The 18323-nt window shown below is 40.8% G+C and overlaps 1 protein-coding gene across 3 annotated transcripts in view; it reads left to right on the top strand.

The window, feature by feature from the left end:
* Positions 1 to 9003, top strand: part of LOC103122500 (cyclin-dependent kinase inhibitor 2A-like) — a 32698-nt gene extending 23695 nt beyond the window's left edge. For 2 of the 3 annotated variants that reach the window (XM_060199640.1, XM_060199641.1), the window contains exons 2-3: positions 5199 to 5490; positions 8843 to 9003. In XM_060199640.1, the coding sequence (XP_060055623.1) occupies positions 5199 to 5490; positions 8843 to 8856 (306 nt within the window). In that variant the 3' untranslated portion in view covers positions 8857 to 9003. Of the gene's footprint in view, positions 1 to 813; positions 1272 to 5198; positions 5491 to 8842 lie in introns of those variants that run through there. The other variant, XM_016192572.2, reaches the window with a different exon arrangement.
* Positions 9004 to 18323: the final 9320 nt, after the last annotated feature.

The raw sequence follows: 18323 nt of genomic DNA, 5'->3' as shown, positions 1-18323 counted from the left end.
ACGAGTTTAAAATCATCTTTCATAATGATTATACAAAAAAAAAGAAAGAAAGAAAGAAAGAAAGAAAGAAAGAAAGAAAGAAAGAAAAGAAAAGGAAGAAAGAAGGAAGAAAAAATAAAAAAAAGAAAAGAAGGAAAATAAGGAAGAAAGAAAGGAAGGAAGGAAGAAAAAAAGGGAGTCCAGTGGTAGCGCAGCGGGTTAAGCGTAAAGTCCCGGTTCAAGCGCAGGGCTATCCATCTGCAGGAGAGTCGCTTCACAAGAGGTGAAGCATGTCTGCAGATGTCTATCTTTCTCTCCCCCTCTCTGTCTTCCCCTCCTCTCTCCATTTCTCTCTGTCCTGTCCAACAACGACGACATCAATAATAACTACAACAATAAAACAACAAGGGTAACAAAAGGGAATAAATATTAAAAGAAGAAGAGGAAGAAGAAGAAAGAAAAGGAAACTTTCATGCCTGAGAGGTCCGAGGTTTAATACTCAGCACCACTGTAAGTCAGAGTTGAGCTCTGCTCTGGTCTATCTATATCTAGCTCTTTCATTATAATTAAAAAAAAATTTTTTTTTTAAAGAACCATCCTTCGAATTAAAAGAGGAAGCAGTACTTAGCCAGTGACATCACACAGCCTGGTTCGAAAACTGGACGTTAGTAATATGGGCCGCTTTCTAATGCGGTGGGGGTGGTAGTGTACAGTGCAGGAAGGGAAAGGGCTTGTGTCTGGCTTCAGGCAAATTTGGCTTCCAGGGAGGGCAGGGCAGCGCTATGGGGAGCGGGGCTGCGGGCCTCTGGAGAGGAGCTGGAACCCACCCACTCTGCGCGGCTTTGGCGAGGTGCCCACTCTTGAAGGCAGAGGCCCGGGTGGTGTGATGTTAGGGGTGTAACCCAGGCCACGAGTTCCGAGAGAAAGGAGCCCGCCCCCGCCCCCCACCCCCCCGCAGGACAGAAACCTGGGCTTCCCCCTTGAAGAGCAGACTGTCGGGAGCTGTTGGGGGGGGGGGGTAGAATTTCGACCTGGCTTCCGCGAGTGCAGGAGGAGCCAAGAGGAGGGGACCGGCTGTGCTGGTCACGGGAGCCTGGGGCGCGCAACTGGCATTAATGGCGGCGAGGGGCCGAGAGGGGCCGTGGAGGCGAGTTTTGGGGGGCGGCTTGGAGAGCTGGGCAGACTGGCTGGCCAGCGCGGCTGCCCGGGGCCGCGCCCAGGAGGTGCAGGCGCTGCTGGAGGCCGGGGCACCGCCCAACGCACTCAACAGCTTTGGCCGGAGCCCCATTCAGGTGGGTGCGCGGGGCGGCCTGGGGGTGGGGGGTGGGGGCCGGGAAGGCCGTGGCAGGCGGCTGCGGGGAGCGAGGTATGTGGGGATGTGCATTTCGATTGGAGAAAAACAAACACTTGAGGGTGGGGTAGATGGTTTGGAGGGGCTTAAAATTAGTGACCTTTTCCCGGTCAGGCCCTGGGGACTTCAGCAGCGCACAAAAGAAGGAGGGCGCAGACCTTTGGATCGAGTTAACGGTGTGGAGGGGCGATGTTAATATAAAAGTATGAGCGTCTGAGATAAACGCAAGACTTAAGAAATGACGGGTTTGCTGGTGCTACTTAGACTCCAACTCGCGGAACACTAAATGGAATTGAATGTCTTTGTGTGTGGGGGGGGAGTCAGTGGAAAATTACTGCTGTGTATTCCTGAATGAAAGAGAATTAAAATCATTTACAGCTATCATCCTTATTTTTACTTTAGCTGAAAATATATCCTTGCTGCAAGAATTTAGAAAACACAGACAAAAGTGGGAGCTTTCCAGAAATTTCTATTATTGTTTCTAAGGTGTTTTTATTTTGTCCTTAGTTTATTTGATATAGATTACATATGGGATCAAGTTTTCAATTTCTGGGGCTGGGCTGTGTGGCGCACCTGGTTAAGCGCACATAATATTATGCGCAAGGACCACGCTCAAAGAACCCTGGTTTGAGCCCCTGGCTCCCCACCTGCAATGGAGACACTTAACGAGTGATGAAACAGGTCTACAGGTCTCTCATTCTTTCTGTCCCTCCCTCCCCTCTCAATTTCTCTCTGTCCTATGGAATAAAACGGAAAAAATGGCTGCCAGGAGCGATGAATTCATAATGCCGGCCAAAAAAAGTTTTCAATTCCTCATTGTTGAGAAACATCTTTTCTCTCCCTCTCCACTGCCCTTACCCCCTCTCATATGTCTCTGTGGCCGGGTGGTGGGGGAGTGTTGTGTGCTAATTTTGCTTCTTTTTTTTTTTTTAATTTTCACTGACTTCCTTAATCTCAGAATAAAAACGAATTCTTCCTGGCAATCACCACCCTAGTTTTGGTCCTATTATACACAGTGACTTATGATTCTGGAAAACAAAAGATATATGGGACAGATAATATATATTGAAAACAAAACTAAACTCTAGGAAGACCTCAACTTTGCAAACTTCACAACTGAATCACTTTCTGAAATTATGCTACAGAAAATAAATGTATACCCTTTAAAAACAAATATAGAAATAAAATCAAATGCCTTCAAATGAGATTGTTTAATATTTTAAGCGTGTATTTAAAACTAGAAATATTGAGTGATCATAGGAGAGAAGCATAGTAAATTATATCACTAACATTTTGCTTGCAGTGTGGAGACTTTAAGTTTGGACTTGAAGTTATAGAATAAGTTAGAAGAAGCCTTATTTGTTGGATTAGTTTTAACAAGTTATCATAAGGATGATAAAAGCATAAAATCAGATGTGTGCTTAATATAGAAGTATTTAGTTTATAAAAATTTTAAATAATTTAATTTCTTATGAAATGAATTTTAGTGCCCTTCAAATAGTTGTTCAATTGATTCATTTTCCTTTTGCTTTTAGATAGCTATGATGATTTAAATAGAATTTAGGGTATTTTTCATCTTCCATAATTTAATCTATAATAAAACATATAAAACCAATTTTATCACCTTATTGTTCAAATGATCTGTTTATCCTATTCACACCTTCATAATCTACAAATATAGAGATTGACTATTTCCAAGAATATAGTTTCAGAATATGTAATAGCTTTGGTACTTGCTGTTGGTACTCCCCAGAGATTATATCGTTTTTTTCCCCTCAGTTGACTCCGTACTCTATTAGAGATCCTTTGTAAACAGTTAACAGTATATAAAGGCTTCCCTAACTTTTTAATGACAGAGCATTAAAAACTGTGGTAACCACATTGTCTTTTTGGATTTTGTGAGAGCTGTGGTGGTTGGGGGAGGGGAGCACATGGCATGCTGGTGGAAAGTGTGACTCACACACCATATCTGGATTTGAAATTATACCTTTGAAATCTTAAAACTTTGTAAAACACTGTAAAATTACTAATAAAGATGAAAAAACTGCAACAGTCTATTTGCAACTGCCATTCGATTCACAAAATGTCCTCTGTGTTTTTGAAAATTATGTCACTTTCACTTTATCTAGGACAGGAATCAACAACTAAAGTATTAACTTAATAGGCTTTCTTGACTTGAACAAATTAAGTAATTTTACTTAACTATGTAATGTTACTAAAGATAAATAACTCTTCTTTAGACTATCAATACCCTGCAGTTAATTAATGTAACTAAGTAATGCTTCCTCTAGAATAAATTGTCTACTACCACCACCACCACCACCATTTACACTCAGATTTTAAGGTTTCTGTGATTAAGGACACTTTTAAAAATTGTTCTTTGGCAATTGCTTCATTTCAAAGATAATTTAGAAATTCTGTGGAGTGAGTTTAGTGAACTCTTCAGAGTGTTAGCTTGAGAAGTATTGTAGTTTCCTGTTTGTGTTATTAGTGACCACAAATCTAGCATCTTAGACCACCATAAGTTTATTAGCTCACAGTTTAAGAGTTTGGTATAAAATGAATGCAAAGAGGTGAATTATTTTTGGAAGTTCTAAAAGCAAAGTCATCCCCTTGCCTTTCCCAGCTCCTAACAGCTAACACCAATCTTTGACTTAATAGTCCCTGAATCTTCTGTCTGACCTCTGCTTCACTTTCTTACACCTTCTCCCCACATGTGGCTCTCATATGCAAACATTTGAGATCACAGTGGGCCTGACAATCTCTGTTTATCTTCTTCAGAATCTTTTATTTAGGCCAGAGGGGTAGTTGTATAAGTACCTCGCTAACCAACTGAGACACTGGAGCTCTGCCAGAGGGGTAGCTAAGTGGATAGCACTCAGGACTTGTATGCGCATCTTACCCCATGTTTGATCTATGGCACTGCTATGCCTAAGTACAGCTCTGCTCTTTCTCATAAAATTATTTTAATAGGAAATTAAATTAAAATTAAAATTCTTGCTGTATGGAAAGGTAACTAAGCAGAAAAGTGTATTCTTTATATGGGAGTGGCCCTGGATCCTATCCCTGGCCCCACATATGTTAACTCTCTCACATATGCTGGACTCTCTCCTTTCTCCCCATCATAAAGTAACCTAAAAATCTCTCATCACATTTGCAAAGTTCCTTTCTGCCACATATAGTTATTATTATTATTATTTAGCATTAGGGTATTTTCTAGCTTGCCAACAAGAAAGAACTATAGGGCTGTTTAGACAAACCTCATTTTCTACTAAAAGAATTGAAACTTAACGTTCTTGGAAATTAAATTAGCTTCAAACTTAAAAGCTTCAAGGTATTCCCCATCCCACCCCCTCTTTAACAATTGAGAATGTGGCCCTTGATATACAGCCAGGAACCTCCCCCCAAAATATACACAATTACATATCCAATGACTGTTGGGGGGGGAAAACTGATCTTTTGGATATTCACTGTTGCTCGTGTTTCAGGCTGTGTTCTGTGTATACAGAGCTCCGCAAAAAAGTTGAAGAGAGTAAAAGCTACAGAAAATGGAACCGGTCCTGGAAAAGGATGACAGAGGACCTAGTGGGGGTTGTATTGTTATGTGGAAAACTGAGAAATGTTATGCATGTACAAACTGTTGTATTCAGTGTCAAATGTAAAACATTAATCCCCCATTAAAGGGAAAAATGGGCAAATATATAGAAAATGGAGTGGGTGAGAGGTCTGCCTAAAAGAGCTGGTAGCTGAAAGCAAAAAGAGTAACTAGACACGACGACCTGAATAGGGCGCTTGTGTGGGTAGGGGATTGTAAATGGGTGCTGCGCTGCCACCTGCCCGAGCGCTGACCACTCCGCTGTCTCCGCAGGTCATGATGATGGGCAGCGCCCGCACCGCGGAGCTGCTGCTGCTCCACGGAGCCGAGCCCAACTGCGCGGACCCGGCCACCCTCACCCGACCCGTGCACGACGCAGCCCGGGAGGGCTTCCTGGACACCGTGATGGCGCTGCACCGAGCCGGGGCCAGGCTGGATGTGCGCGATGCCTGGGGCCGCCTGCCCGTGGACCTGGCTGAGGAGCTGGGCCACTGGGAAGTCGCGGGGTACCTGCGCGCCGCCATGGGGGGCACTCCCAGTGCGAACCACACGGCTGGTCCTGCAGGTGAGGTGGCAGGGTTTCCACTCAGCGCACTCCCTTTCCAGAAAGGAAAGTTGTCTCCCGAAAGACCAAAGTCATGGGTCTTTAGCTTGAGCTCAAGACTGTAGTCTCCGGATCGCGCTGCCCCGCAGCTGGGAGAAAGCCTGAAATATTTTGACTCCAGTTAGTCCAAGTTATCAGCCCGCCCCCAATATCCCCACCCCACCTCCTATCTCTGGACACCTCAAGGTCTAGACAAGACATCTTTGAAGCTCTAGCTACAATCTGGTTGGCCCCTCACATCCGTTCAGTAGTCCCAGTTCCCCACTGATAAACCCACGTCTTTAAATTGGCAGAAAACCCGGGTCCAACTGGCAGAAACATGCCATCCCTGACTTTATTGCAAAACTCAACTAGCCCCACCCACCCCACTGTTCATTGCGGTGAGGTTTTCCAGCGTTGAAGCAGGAGACTCTGAGCGCATTTACTCAGTTGGAGTAAAACAGAAACGTGCTATCCTCCAGACCTCCCAGTCCAGAGTTGCTGCTCGCTTTGGGAAATAGACCTCTTAAACTTTTCCTTCTCTAAAACTTTTCCCATGAGAGATATTGCTGAGTAATTGGGAGACTGATTTGAGTTCTGATTGCTATCTCCTTAGATGACCTCTAAACCTTTTCCTGAGGCTCCATTTCCCCACATCCACTCCTACCTTTCTAGCGGTCCAAATTTGCTCATTTTTTTCTGACGGGTACAACTTTTCTTTTCCTATTTTTTTTCTCTTTATTTTTTATTATTTATTTCCCTTTTGTTGCCCTTATTGTAGTCTCCTTGTGGTTATTATTATTGCCATTGTTGATGTTGTTCATTGTTGGCTAGGACAGAGAGAAATGGAGAGAGGAGGGGAAGACAGAGATAGGGAGAGAAAGCCAGACACCTGCAGACCTGCTTCACCACTTGTGAAGCAACTCCCCTGCAGGTGGGGAGCCCAGGGCTCAAACTGGGATCCTTACCCCATCCTTGCGCTTTGCACTACATGTGCTTAACCTGCTGTGCTATGTGCACTTAACCCGCTGACTCACATGGGTACAACTTTTTATCAAAGATACATATTAAGCAAATACAAAAGTAGTAATTTCAATATAAGCCATGAAAAATGCTGAATACTAATTAATCTTGGCCCAGAACTGGGACACCAGGATTCCTGGGCCTAAAAGTGAGGAAATTCACAGTGTGTCAACTGCTGGGAGAGGCACTAAGTTCAAGACCTCATTTACTCTTCTCTCTGATTTAGCTCTCTCTTGCAGCTGGAATTTGCATGGAAGAGTGATCAGTCACAAGGCAATTGGGCAGATGAAGAGGGAGCAAAACAAGAATCAAAATAAGATTGAGTTGGGCCACTGGCAAAAGAATAAATTGAATAATACAACCTATGACATTTAACCTAAGATATTGTACATTTGCCCTTACATGCTTCCTTTTCAGTAAGACGCTACTACCATGACTGGGGAGATGACTCAACTGATAGAGCATTGGGCTTGCAATGCCTGAGGTTTCTGGTTTGATCCCCAGTACCACATCTATGCTGAGATCTGTCTATTTCTCTCTTTCAATCTTATGTGAAACTCTCTCATATGTAATGAATAAAGTAAGACTTTAAAAATTCTTACTACATGATCCACCCCATTCTAGGTTGGACACAAAAATAAATGGGACAAATATGGGAATCCCTTCTTCTTATAGTTTATATCCTGGTAAGCAGATAATAAGTAACACAGCGGAAGTTGGGTGGTAGCGCAGTGGGTTAAACGGATTAAGGGTAAGTGGCGCAAAGCACAAGGACTGGAATAAGGATCCCGGTTCAAGAGAAGTTGCTTCACAGGCAGTGAAGCAGGTCTGCAGGTGTCTTTTTCTCTCCCTCTCTGTCTTCCCCTCCTCTTTCCATTTCTCTCTGTCCTTTCCAACAACAACAACATTAATAACTACAACAATAAAACAAGAGCAACAGGAGGGAAAATAAATACATATTTTAAAAACAAACAAAAATAAAACAACTACAAAAATAAAAAAGAATAACACAACAATGGTTTCAGAGTAAATTTGTAGAACAACCTGTGTGATGGGTAGGACTGAAATGTGCATGGAAGGGGTGATGCCTATCTTAGAAAGACTGGTCAGAGAGGCATCTCCTTAGCACCTGGTTGAGTGCAAAGACTTGGGTTCAAGCTGGTGGCTCCAAGCCCTGGGCTTCCACCTTCACTAGTAGTGAAGCTCATGCTTCAAGCGTCTCTTTCTTCCTCTCTATCTCTTCTTCCCTCTCTGTTTCTCTCAGCCCTATCAAGTTAGAAATTAATAAATATTTTAAGAGAGTTGTCAGAGAATCTGACAGATGGAAAGACCTTAGCTACTAGAGGTGGAGAAACTCTAGGGAGAAACTGAAGGGGAGGAATGATCTTCAGAGTTAAGATCGACCAATTAAGACGAGCGAGCGAGATCGGAGAAGGGCGCGGAGAGCAGGTGGTGGGGGGCCTTATAAGTCAACGAAAGAAAAGAGATTTTGCTCTAGAAATTTAGGAGGTGGTTAGCTCATTTGGAAAAGGGCACTTGGAGAAAGCAATTGTAACCGGAGGATCCCACACCGCGGTAAATTGCCCTTTGGTTTGCGCTACAGTCGTTCTGCAACCGGTACCAGTGAATTCTCGGACGCACGAAGGCCAGTCTACCACAAAGTCCCCGCGCCTTCCACTGGGCCCTGGGTATAGACAGGTTTCCCTCTGGCTACCCGCCTCAGCTTTCTTCCATTACCGACCCCGCCCATCCGCAACCCCGCTGCAGAGTCCGCTTGCACCAAAAGCGACGATTAGGCAGGTTCTAGGACATCGAGCGCCCAGGTTGGGTGGATTATAAAAAGGAGAAATAGAAACGGATGAAGACATATGTGAACCTTGTCCGTCGGGTACGAAAAACCTGACGGACGACTTGCAAGAAAGGAGGGAGGGGGAGTCGGGCGGTAGTGCAGTGAGTGGGTTAAGCGCAGGAGGCATTAAGCGCAAGGACCCGCTAAGGATCTCGGTTAGAGCCCCAGGCTCCCCACCTGCAGGGGAGTCGCTTCACAAAGAGTTGAAGCAGGTCTGCAGGTGTCTATCTTTCTCTCCCCCTCTGTGTCTTTCCCTCCTCTCTCCATTTCTCTCTGTCCTATCCAACAAAGACATCAATAACAACAATAATAACTACAACGATAAAACAACAAGGGTAACAAAAAGGAATAAATAAATATAAAAAAGTATTAAAAATTTAAAAAATAAAGGAGGGAGGAAGGGATGGGTAGCACATCTTTGACTTGTACTGGTTTCTGATCTCTCTCTCTTTCTCTCTGCAGATAACCCGACCTAAAGAAATGCTGAGCAGCCTGAGAGGTAGCACCATGAATAAAGCATTGCTTTCTCAAGTCTGAGGTCTGGAGATCTATCCCTGGCATTACATATGCCAAAGTGATGATCCAGTTCCCTCTCTTAATAAAGAAATTTAAAAATTAAAGAATTAGTGAATAATTTGAACAGTCTTCACTGCTTGAAGATTAAGCAACACACACACACACACACTTCTCTGTGTAGTTCAGAGTATAAAATAGCATGTCTTTACTTGGTTCAAACTTTCCTTTCTTTCAAATAGTCATTTCTACTTATTCTTGAAGGGTTTTTTTTTTAATAAAACTCTTAATTTTCACTGGGTTGAATTTTTCAGGAGCAAATACTTAATCCTGAGGATTGTACTACTGTGCAAGCATTTTCTCCTGAAAGACTCACATCACTTCTAGCTGTTGTTGTTAAAGTCATTTTGTGATCTAGAAAAACTTTTGTCAAGCTGTCAGCAGACTATGAATTCAAGTTTTAATAATAATATAAAAAGATAAATGTTCCCCTATTCACCAATTATTCATACAGCATGTATTGAACACAAACCAGTTAAACATACTAGGGAAGGGGGTTAGATATCTGTAATAAATCATAAACATGTGCCTGTCAATTTTAAATTCAATTTAGTTGGAAGTAGACCATGGGTTGTGAGACGTACATGAATCTGAGATGACATGCCACAAGCCCTGTCAATGAAAATCATTAAAACTGAAAAATGGAAATCCAGGGAGAACTCAGATCAGTAGACCTTCTCCATCTTGACCTTCCTTGTTCCATCCTGTCACACACACACACACACACACACACACACACACACACACACACACACACACACACACACACTCCAGCCCCAGGTTTTGGAATATTTTCCCTAAGGCATCACTGTCAGCTGACAGTGAAACCTGGTAATATAGCCCAGATCTACAAGTCTCTGGGGACCTCTTGGAGCTTTTCCTCACCCTGCCCATTATTGTCTAGCTTCTTTCACTTAGCATAATGAGTTTGAGGTTCATTCATATTGTAGCATGTAGCAGTACTTCATTCTTTTGATAGTTGAGTAGTATCCCACTGCCCATTTATCTGGTGAGAAATATTAAGGTTATTTTCATCTTTTGGTTATTGTGAATAGTGTTATGAACAATCATCTATAAGTATGTACTTCAATGACCCCCCCTTTTATTGCTACTAGTGTTGTCCCTGAGACTCTGCCTGCACTGAATTGACCCCCAATTTTCCCCTTTTTAATATTTTTATTTGATAAGACAGAGAAAAATTGAAAGGAGGAGGAGACAGAGAAGGGGGATATCTCCATATGCGCTTAACCCGCTGTGCTACCACCCAACCCCCGTCATCGCTTTCTTAATCTCAAAGTCTGTTAATTGAAAATTAAGGGTGAGGGGTTCTGGAGCAGTGGTGCACTCAGTTAAGCGTACATAGTACTAAGCACAAGGACCCGTGCAAGGTTCCAGGCTTGAGCCCCTGGTTCCCTACCTGCAGCTGGGACGCTTTACAAGTTGTGAAGTAGGTCTGCAGGTGTCTGTCTTTATCTATTATTCTCTAGCTCCCTCTCCCCTCTCCAATTCTCTCTGTCCTGTGGGGGGAGAGGAACAGTGATAGTCCTGGAGGGAAAAAAGGTGATTTTACTATTAATATTTATGAAAGAGAGCAAGAAAAGGAGGAAAGGAAACCAAAGCAACATTCCACCATTGTTAATAATGTTCTACTTGTTTTTGTTCTTGTTTTTATACAATGCTGGAAATCAAACCAACTCCTCATACATACAAGGCCTGTATTCTACTGCTAGTCACCTTTCTTTTTTTTATTTATTTCTTTATTGGGGAATTAATGTTTTACATTCAACAGTAAATACAATAGTTTGTACATGCATAACATTCCCCAGATTCCCATTTAACAATACAACCCCCACTATTTCATTCGTCATCTTTCATGGACCTGTATTCTCCCCACCCACCCACCCCAGAGTCTTTAACTTTGGTGTAATACTCCAATTCCATTTCAGTTTGACTTGTGTTTTCTTTTCTAATCTTGTTTTTCAACTTCGGGCTGAGAGTGAGATCATCCCATATTCATCCTTCTGTTTCTGACTTATTTCACTCAACATGATTTTTTCAAGGTCCATCCAAGATCGGCTGAAAACGGTGAAGTCACCATTTTTTACAGCTGAGTAGTATTCCATTGTGTATATATACCACAACTTGCTCAGCCACTCATCTGTTGTTGGACACCTGGGTTGCTTCCAGGTTTTGGCTATTACAAATTGTGTTGCCAAGAACATATGTGTACACAGATCTTTTTGGATGGATGTATTGGGTTCCTTAGGATATATCCCCAGGAGAGGAATTGCAGGGTCATAGGGTAGGTCCATTTCTAGCCTTCTGAGAGTTCTCCAGACTGTTCTCCACAGAGGTTGGACCAATTTACATTCCCACCAGCAGTGCAGGAGGGTTCCTTTGACCCCACACCCTCTCCAGCATTTGTTGCTGTTACCTTTTCTGATGTATGACATTCTCACAGGAGTGAAGTGGTATCTCATTGTTGTCTTTATTTCCATTTCTCTGACAATCAGAGACTTGGAGTATTTTTTCATGTGTTTCTCGGCCTTTTGGATCTCTTCTGTGGTGAATATTCTGTCCAAGTCCTCCCCCCATTTTTGTATAGGGTTATTTGTTGTCTTGTTGTTGAGTCTGGCAAGCTCTTTATATATGTTGGTTATTAAACTCTTATCTGATGTATGGCATGTAAAGATCTCCCATTCTGTGAGGGGTCTCTTGGTTTGGGTAGTGGTTTCTTTTGCTGTGAAGAAGCTTTTTAATTTGATGTAGTCCCATAGGTTTATACTTGCCTTTGTCTTCCTTGTAATTGGATTCGTTTCATTGAAAATGTCTTTAAAATTTATGCGGAAAAGAGTTCTGCCAATATTTTCCTCTAAGTATCTGATAGTTTCTGGTCTAACATCCAAGTCCTTGATCCACTTAGAATTTACTTTTGTATTTGGTGAAATACAGTGATTCAGTTTCATTCTTCTGCATGTTTGAACCCATTGTTTCCAACACCATTTGTTGAAGAGACTCTGCTTTCCCCATGTAATAGTCTGGGCCCCTTTGTCAAAGATTAGAAGTCCATAGGTGTGGGGCCTCATTTCTGAGCTCTCAATTCTATTCCACTGGTCAGTGTGTCTGTTCATGTTCCAGTACCAAGCAGTTTTGATGACAATGGCCCTATAATACAGTTTGAGATCTGGGAGTGTGATGCCTCCGGTTCTGTTCTTTTTTCTCAAGATTGTTTTGGCAATTCTAGGTCTTTTCTGGTTCCAGATAAACATTTGTAGCATTTTTTCTATTCTCCTAAAAAATGTGCTTGGGATCTTGATGGGGATAGCATTAAATTTGTAGATGGCTCTGGGTAATATATTCATTTTGATGATGTTAATTCTTCCAACCCATGAACATGGAATATCTTTCCACTTCTTTGTGTCTTTTTCAATTTCTTTGAGTAGTGACTCATAATTTTCAGTATACAAGTCTTTCACTTCTTTGGTTAGGTTTACTCCTAGATATTTTATAGTTTTTGTTGCTATAGAAAAAGGAACTGATTTCTGGATTTCAATTTCTTCTAACTTAGTGTTTGCATAGAGGAATGCCACTGACTTTTGAATGTTAATTTTATAGCCTGACACATTACTGTATTGCCTGTTGATTTCCAAAAGCTTCTTGCTGGATTCCTTAGGTTTTTCCATGTATACTATCATGTCATCTGCAAATAAGGAGAGTTTGACTTCTTCTCTTCCAATCTGTATGCCTTTAATTCCTTGCTCCTGCCTGATTGCTATGGCAAGAACTTCCAACACTATGTTGAATAGTAATGGTGATAGTGGGCAGCCCTGTCTAGTACCTGATCTGAGGGGAAATGCTTCCAGTTTTTCACCATTGAGTATGATGTTGGCTGTAGGTTTGCTATATATAGACTCCACTATCTTCAGGAATTTTCCATCTATTCCCATTTTTTGTAGTGTTTTGATCATAAAGGGATGTTGTATTTTGTCAAAGGCTTTCTCTGCATCTGTTGATATGACCATGTGGTTTTTGGTCTTGCTTTTGTTGATGTGGTGGATCACATTGATTGACTTACGTATATTAAACCAACCTTGCATGCCTGGGATAAACCCCACTTGGTCATGATGAACAATCTTTTTGATATACTGCTGTATCCGGTTGGCTGGAATTTTGTTCAATATTTTCGCATCTATGTTCATCAGAGATATTGGTCTGTAGTTTTCTTTTTTGGTTGTGTCCCTGTCTGCTTTTGGTATCAGGGTGATGTTGGCTTCATAGAAGCTGGCAGGGAGTATTCGTGTCTTCAATCTTCTGGAAGACTTTTAAAAGTAGAGGTATTAGTTCTTCTTTGAAAGTTTTGTAGAATTCATTTGTAAAATCATCTGGTCCAGGACTTTTATTTTTGGGAAGATTTTTGATAACTGTTTCAATTTTATTAGCTGTGATGGGCCTATTCATGTTATCCACTTCCTCTTTACTTAGTTTTGGAAGTTGGTAGGTATCTAGGAAATCATTCATTTCTTCCAGGTTCTCTAGCTTGGTGGCATATAGTTGTTCATAGAAGCCTCGCATGATATGTTGAATTTCTGCAATGTCTGTTGTGATATCTCCTCTTTCATTTACTATCCGATTTATTTGGGTCTTCTCCCTTTTTTGTTTTGTGAGTCTGGCTAAAGGTTTGTTGATTTTGTTCACTCTTTCGAAGAACCAACATTTACTTTCATTGATCTTTTGTATGGTTTTCCTATTCTCAATGTTATTTATTTCTGCCCTAACTTTAGTGATTTCTGTCCTTCTGGTTGCTTTAGGATTCCTTTGTTGTTCTTCTTCTAGGTCTTTAAGATGTGCAATCAGGCTGTTTATTTGTGCCTTTTCTTGTTTCCTAATGTGTGCTTGTATAGCTATGAACTTCCCTCTTAGGACTGCTTTAGCTGTGTCCCAAATATTTTGATAGCTTGTGTCTTCATTTTCATTGAACTCTCGAAACATTTTGATTTCTTCCTTGATTTCCTCTTTGACCCAGAAGTTGTTAAGAAGTGTACTGTTGAGCTTCCACATTTTGGGACTGTTACTAATCTTTTGTTGATTGTTAAGTGTTAGTTTAATTCCACTGTGGTCTGAGAAGATGCTTGGGATGATTTCAGTGCTCTTGAATTGGCTGATGCTGTCTTTGTGGCCTAACGTATGGTCTATCCTTGAGAATGATCCATGTGGATTTGAGTAAAATGTGTATTCCAGTTTCTTGGGATGAATGACTCTGAAAATGTCCAATAGTTCTAGTTTATCTATCTCTTCATTTAGCTCCCTTATGTCTTTACTGCTAGCCACCTTTCTAGCCCCAAGTTTGACAATTTTATCTAAAAAACAAAACTCATAAACAAAAAACAAAAACAAAAAAAAAAAACCTGTGCTTGTAACTTGGGAGGTGGAGTAGTAAATAAACCTTTGAACTCACGTGTATGAGGTCCTGAGGTCAATTTCCAGAACCACATAGACCAAAGTGATGTTCTGGTTCTCTTCCTCGCTTTTTCATGTATATATGACCCTTGGGGGCTGGGCAGTGAGGCACCCAGTTAAGCACACATATCACCATGAGCAATTACCTGGGTTCAAGCCTGTGCTTTTCACCTGCAGGGGGAATGCTTCATGAGAGGTGAAGCAGGTCTGAAGGTGTTGATCTTTCTCCCTCTCTATCTCCCCTCACCTCTCAATTTCTCTCTATTCTGTCAAATAAAAATAGAAGGGAAAAAAGAAGGAAAAAATGGCTGACTAAAGTGGTGAGTTTGTAGTGCAGGCAATGAACACCAAGGATAACCCTGCCTGGTGGCAAATAACAATAATGATAATTCCTTAATTCTTACTGTTTCCTATTTTCATTTCATTTATTTTCATTTCATATTATCTTTGCTATTTCCTCCTTCTGCTAACTTTGAACTTATTTTGTTCTTTAGATAGCTCCTTGAGATAAAGTTAGGTTTCCTCTATCTTTTTTAAATATAGGCATTTTTCTCATAAGTTTTGGTGTGTTGCATTTCTCTGTATATGCCTTCTAATTTTTCTTTTGACCTATTCAAGATTGTATTGCTTAATTTCTACAAATTTTGAACTTTTCTGATTTCTTTTTACAATTGATTTCTAGTTCCAGTCCATTGTCATTAGAAAATATAAGATTTCAACCATAAACTTGTTAAGACTTATTCTGTGACCTAACATGTAAGCAACTTGGATAGAATCAGACGTGTGTGTGTGTGTGTGTGTGTGTGTGTGTGTGTGGTCTGTTCATTCTATAATTTTGTTCAACTTCTCTATTTCCTTACTGAGAATCTGTGGAAGTTCTGTAATTATTGAATGAATAATGTATATTAAATCCACTACTGAGAACAAAGCACTGAAAACCCTTATTATTGTTTTGTCTTATTTATGTTTTGCTTTCTCTTTTTTATTTCTTTATTGGGGAATTAATGTTTTACATTCAACAGTAAATACATGCATAACATTCCCCAGTTTCCCATTTAACAATACAACCCCCACTATGTCATCTATCATCCTTCATGGACCTGTATGTTTTGCTTGATTCAATCTGTAAACATTCACTTTACACATTTAAGCACTCTGATATTGGGCATATATATTTGAAATAAAACATTTATTTATTTTTTACTAGAGTGCTGCTCAGCTCTGTCTGATAGTGGCACTAGGGATTGAACCTGGGACCTCCAAGCCTCAGGTATGGAAATCTGTTGTATAACCACCTTGCTACCTCTTTGGTCCTTATATTTGTGTTTTATTTAATATATTAACATGACAGAGAAGGAGAAACAGAGAGAGAAATGCCAGAGCATTGTTCTGGTACACTTATTGCTGGGTATTAAACACAGGATTTCATGCCTTTAAGTTCAATATTCTGGGAGTCGGGCGGTAGTGCAACAGGTTAAGCGCACATGGCACAAAGCACAAGGACCAGCATAAGGATCCTGGTTTGAGCCCCCAGGTCCCCAGCTGCAGGGGAGTCACTTCACAGGCAATGAAGCAGGTCTGCAGGTGTCTATCTTTCTCTCCCCCTCTCTGTCTTCCCCTCCTCTCTCCATTTCTCTCTGTTCTGTCTAACAAGGATGACATCAACAACAACAATAAAAAAAACATTTAAAAAGTTCAATATTCTAACTACTATACCAACCAACTCCTCTTCCACTCCCAATGGTCCAGTATATAATTTAATATCTTACTGGTAGACTGGTACTTTTTCATTATAATGCCCTTCCTGACAATCTTTGATGTATTTATTTATTTATTTATTTATTTTGCATAGAGATAGCACTGAGAAAGAAGGGTGAGACAGAGAGGAAGAGGAAGAGAGACATGTAGCTCTGCTTCACCACTTGTGAAGTTTCTCCCATGAAGGTGGAGACTCCCCAGTCTTGAACCTGGATCCCTGTGCACTGAGATTTATGCACTCAACCAAATATGCCACCACCAGTCTTTATATATACAGTTTCTATTTTGTCAGATACAATTGAGTCAACCTGCTCTGCTTTTGGTTACCATTTGCATATCCTGTCATTTTCTTTTTTTTTTTTTTTAATTTAAGAAAGGATTAATTAACAAAACCATAGGGTAGGAGGGGTACAACTCCACACAATTCCCACCGCCCAATCTCCATATCCCACCCCCTCCCCCGATAGCTTTCCCATTCTCTATCCCTCTGGGAGCATGGACCCAGGGTCATTGAGGGTTGCAGAAGGTAGAAGGTCTGGCTTCTGTAATTGCTTCCTCGCTGAACATGGGCGTTGACTGGTCGGTCCATACTCCCAGTCTGCCTCTCTCTTTCCCTGGTAGGAATCCTGTCATTTTCTATTCCTTCATTGCTGACCTATGTTTGTCTTTTTAGATGGCATATAGCTGATTGTTGGTTTTCAAATCTTTGTCTTCATCTTTTTATTATTTTTTTTACTTTAAATATTAATTAATAGGGAAATATTTGCTATTGCTGGCCTGGCAAAATGGCTTACCTAGATTGTGCTTGCTTTGCCATACCCACAATTGTGGCTTAAGTCCAGAACCCAACACATTGGAGTAAATTTTGCTGCAACCCCATATCTACCACAACTGAAAATGAAAAAGGCCTACCTGGAATGGTGAAACCTTGGAGACAATAACAACTACAAAGATTTGCTGTTGCCATTCTGTTCACTGTTTTCTGTTAGCTTTTTAGTTATTTTTAATTTTGTTTCCTCTGTTCTTATCTTCCTTTGGATTTTCTTGACATTTTGTACAGGTATGTTTTGAATCCTCTCACTTTTTCTTCTGCATAATTTATATGTTTTTTTGTTGTTTATTAGTAAAATTCGTAAAACATGTTATTTATCATCAACCATTTCTAAGTATAGTTCATCTTGTAAAACAGAAACTCTATATCCATTAGAAAATAACATACTACACTTATACCCGCAATCCCCTGGCAATCACAGGCCTACTTTCTGTCACTCAGTACTCTGCCAATTTTGATTACTTTATGTAAGTGGAATTAGGACACACATATTTCTTTTTAAAAAATATTTATTTATTTATTCTATTTTGTTGCCCTTGTTGTTTTATTGTTGTAGTTATTATTGTTGTTATTGATGTCATTGTTGTTGGATAGGACAGAGAAATGGAGAGAGATGGGGAAGACAGAGGGGGAGAGAAAGATAGACACCTGCAGATCTGCTTCACTGCCTGTGAACCGACTCCCCTGCAGGTGGGAAGCTGGGAGCTCGAAATGGGATCCTTAGACCGGTCCTTGTGCTTTACTCCACCTGCGCTTAACCAGTTGCGCTACTGCCTGACTCCCAAGGACATATGTATTTGTGACTGACTTATTCTACTTAGTCTAATGTCCTCACATTTCATCCATATTATATTATAGAAATTCCTTCCTTTTAAAAACTGAATAACATACACACATATGTATGTGTATGTATATATCACATTCAAGTTATCCATTTGCTGGTCTATGAACAATTGATAGCTTTCACATAGCAACACAATTACATAGCTTTTACAACAATCCAAATTTTCATTGGCTACTTACTTTGAATAATCCTGCTATGAACATGGGTGTACAAACTCTTCAAGTTCATGTTTCTTATTCTTTTGGGTATATACCAAGAAGTGAAATTACTGAATAATATGGCATTTCTAATTTTAATTCTTTGAGGAACTGCCAGTTTTCCCACAGTTATTGTACCATTTAATATTCTCACTAATGCACATAGTTCTATTTTCTCCACAATTCCATTGACCCCCACCCACCCAGAACTGCTCAACTCTGGTTTATTGGGTGCTGGGATTGAACCTGGAGCCTTGGAGCCTGAGGCATGAAAGTCTTTTG

This window comes from Erinaceus europaeus, chromosome 10, assembly GCF_950295315.1.
Source record: "Erinaceus europaeus chromosome 10, mEriEur2.1, whole genome shotgun sequence".
NCBI lineage: Eukaryota > Metazoa > Chordata > Mammalia > Eulipotyphla > Erinaceidae > Erinaceus > Erinaceus europaeus.
The sequence above is the reverse complement of the archived record's forward strand: the minus strand, read 5'-3'. Positions and strand labels throughout refer to the sequence as shown.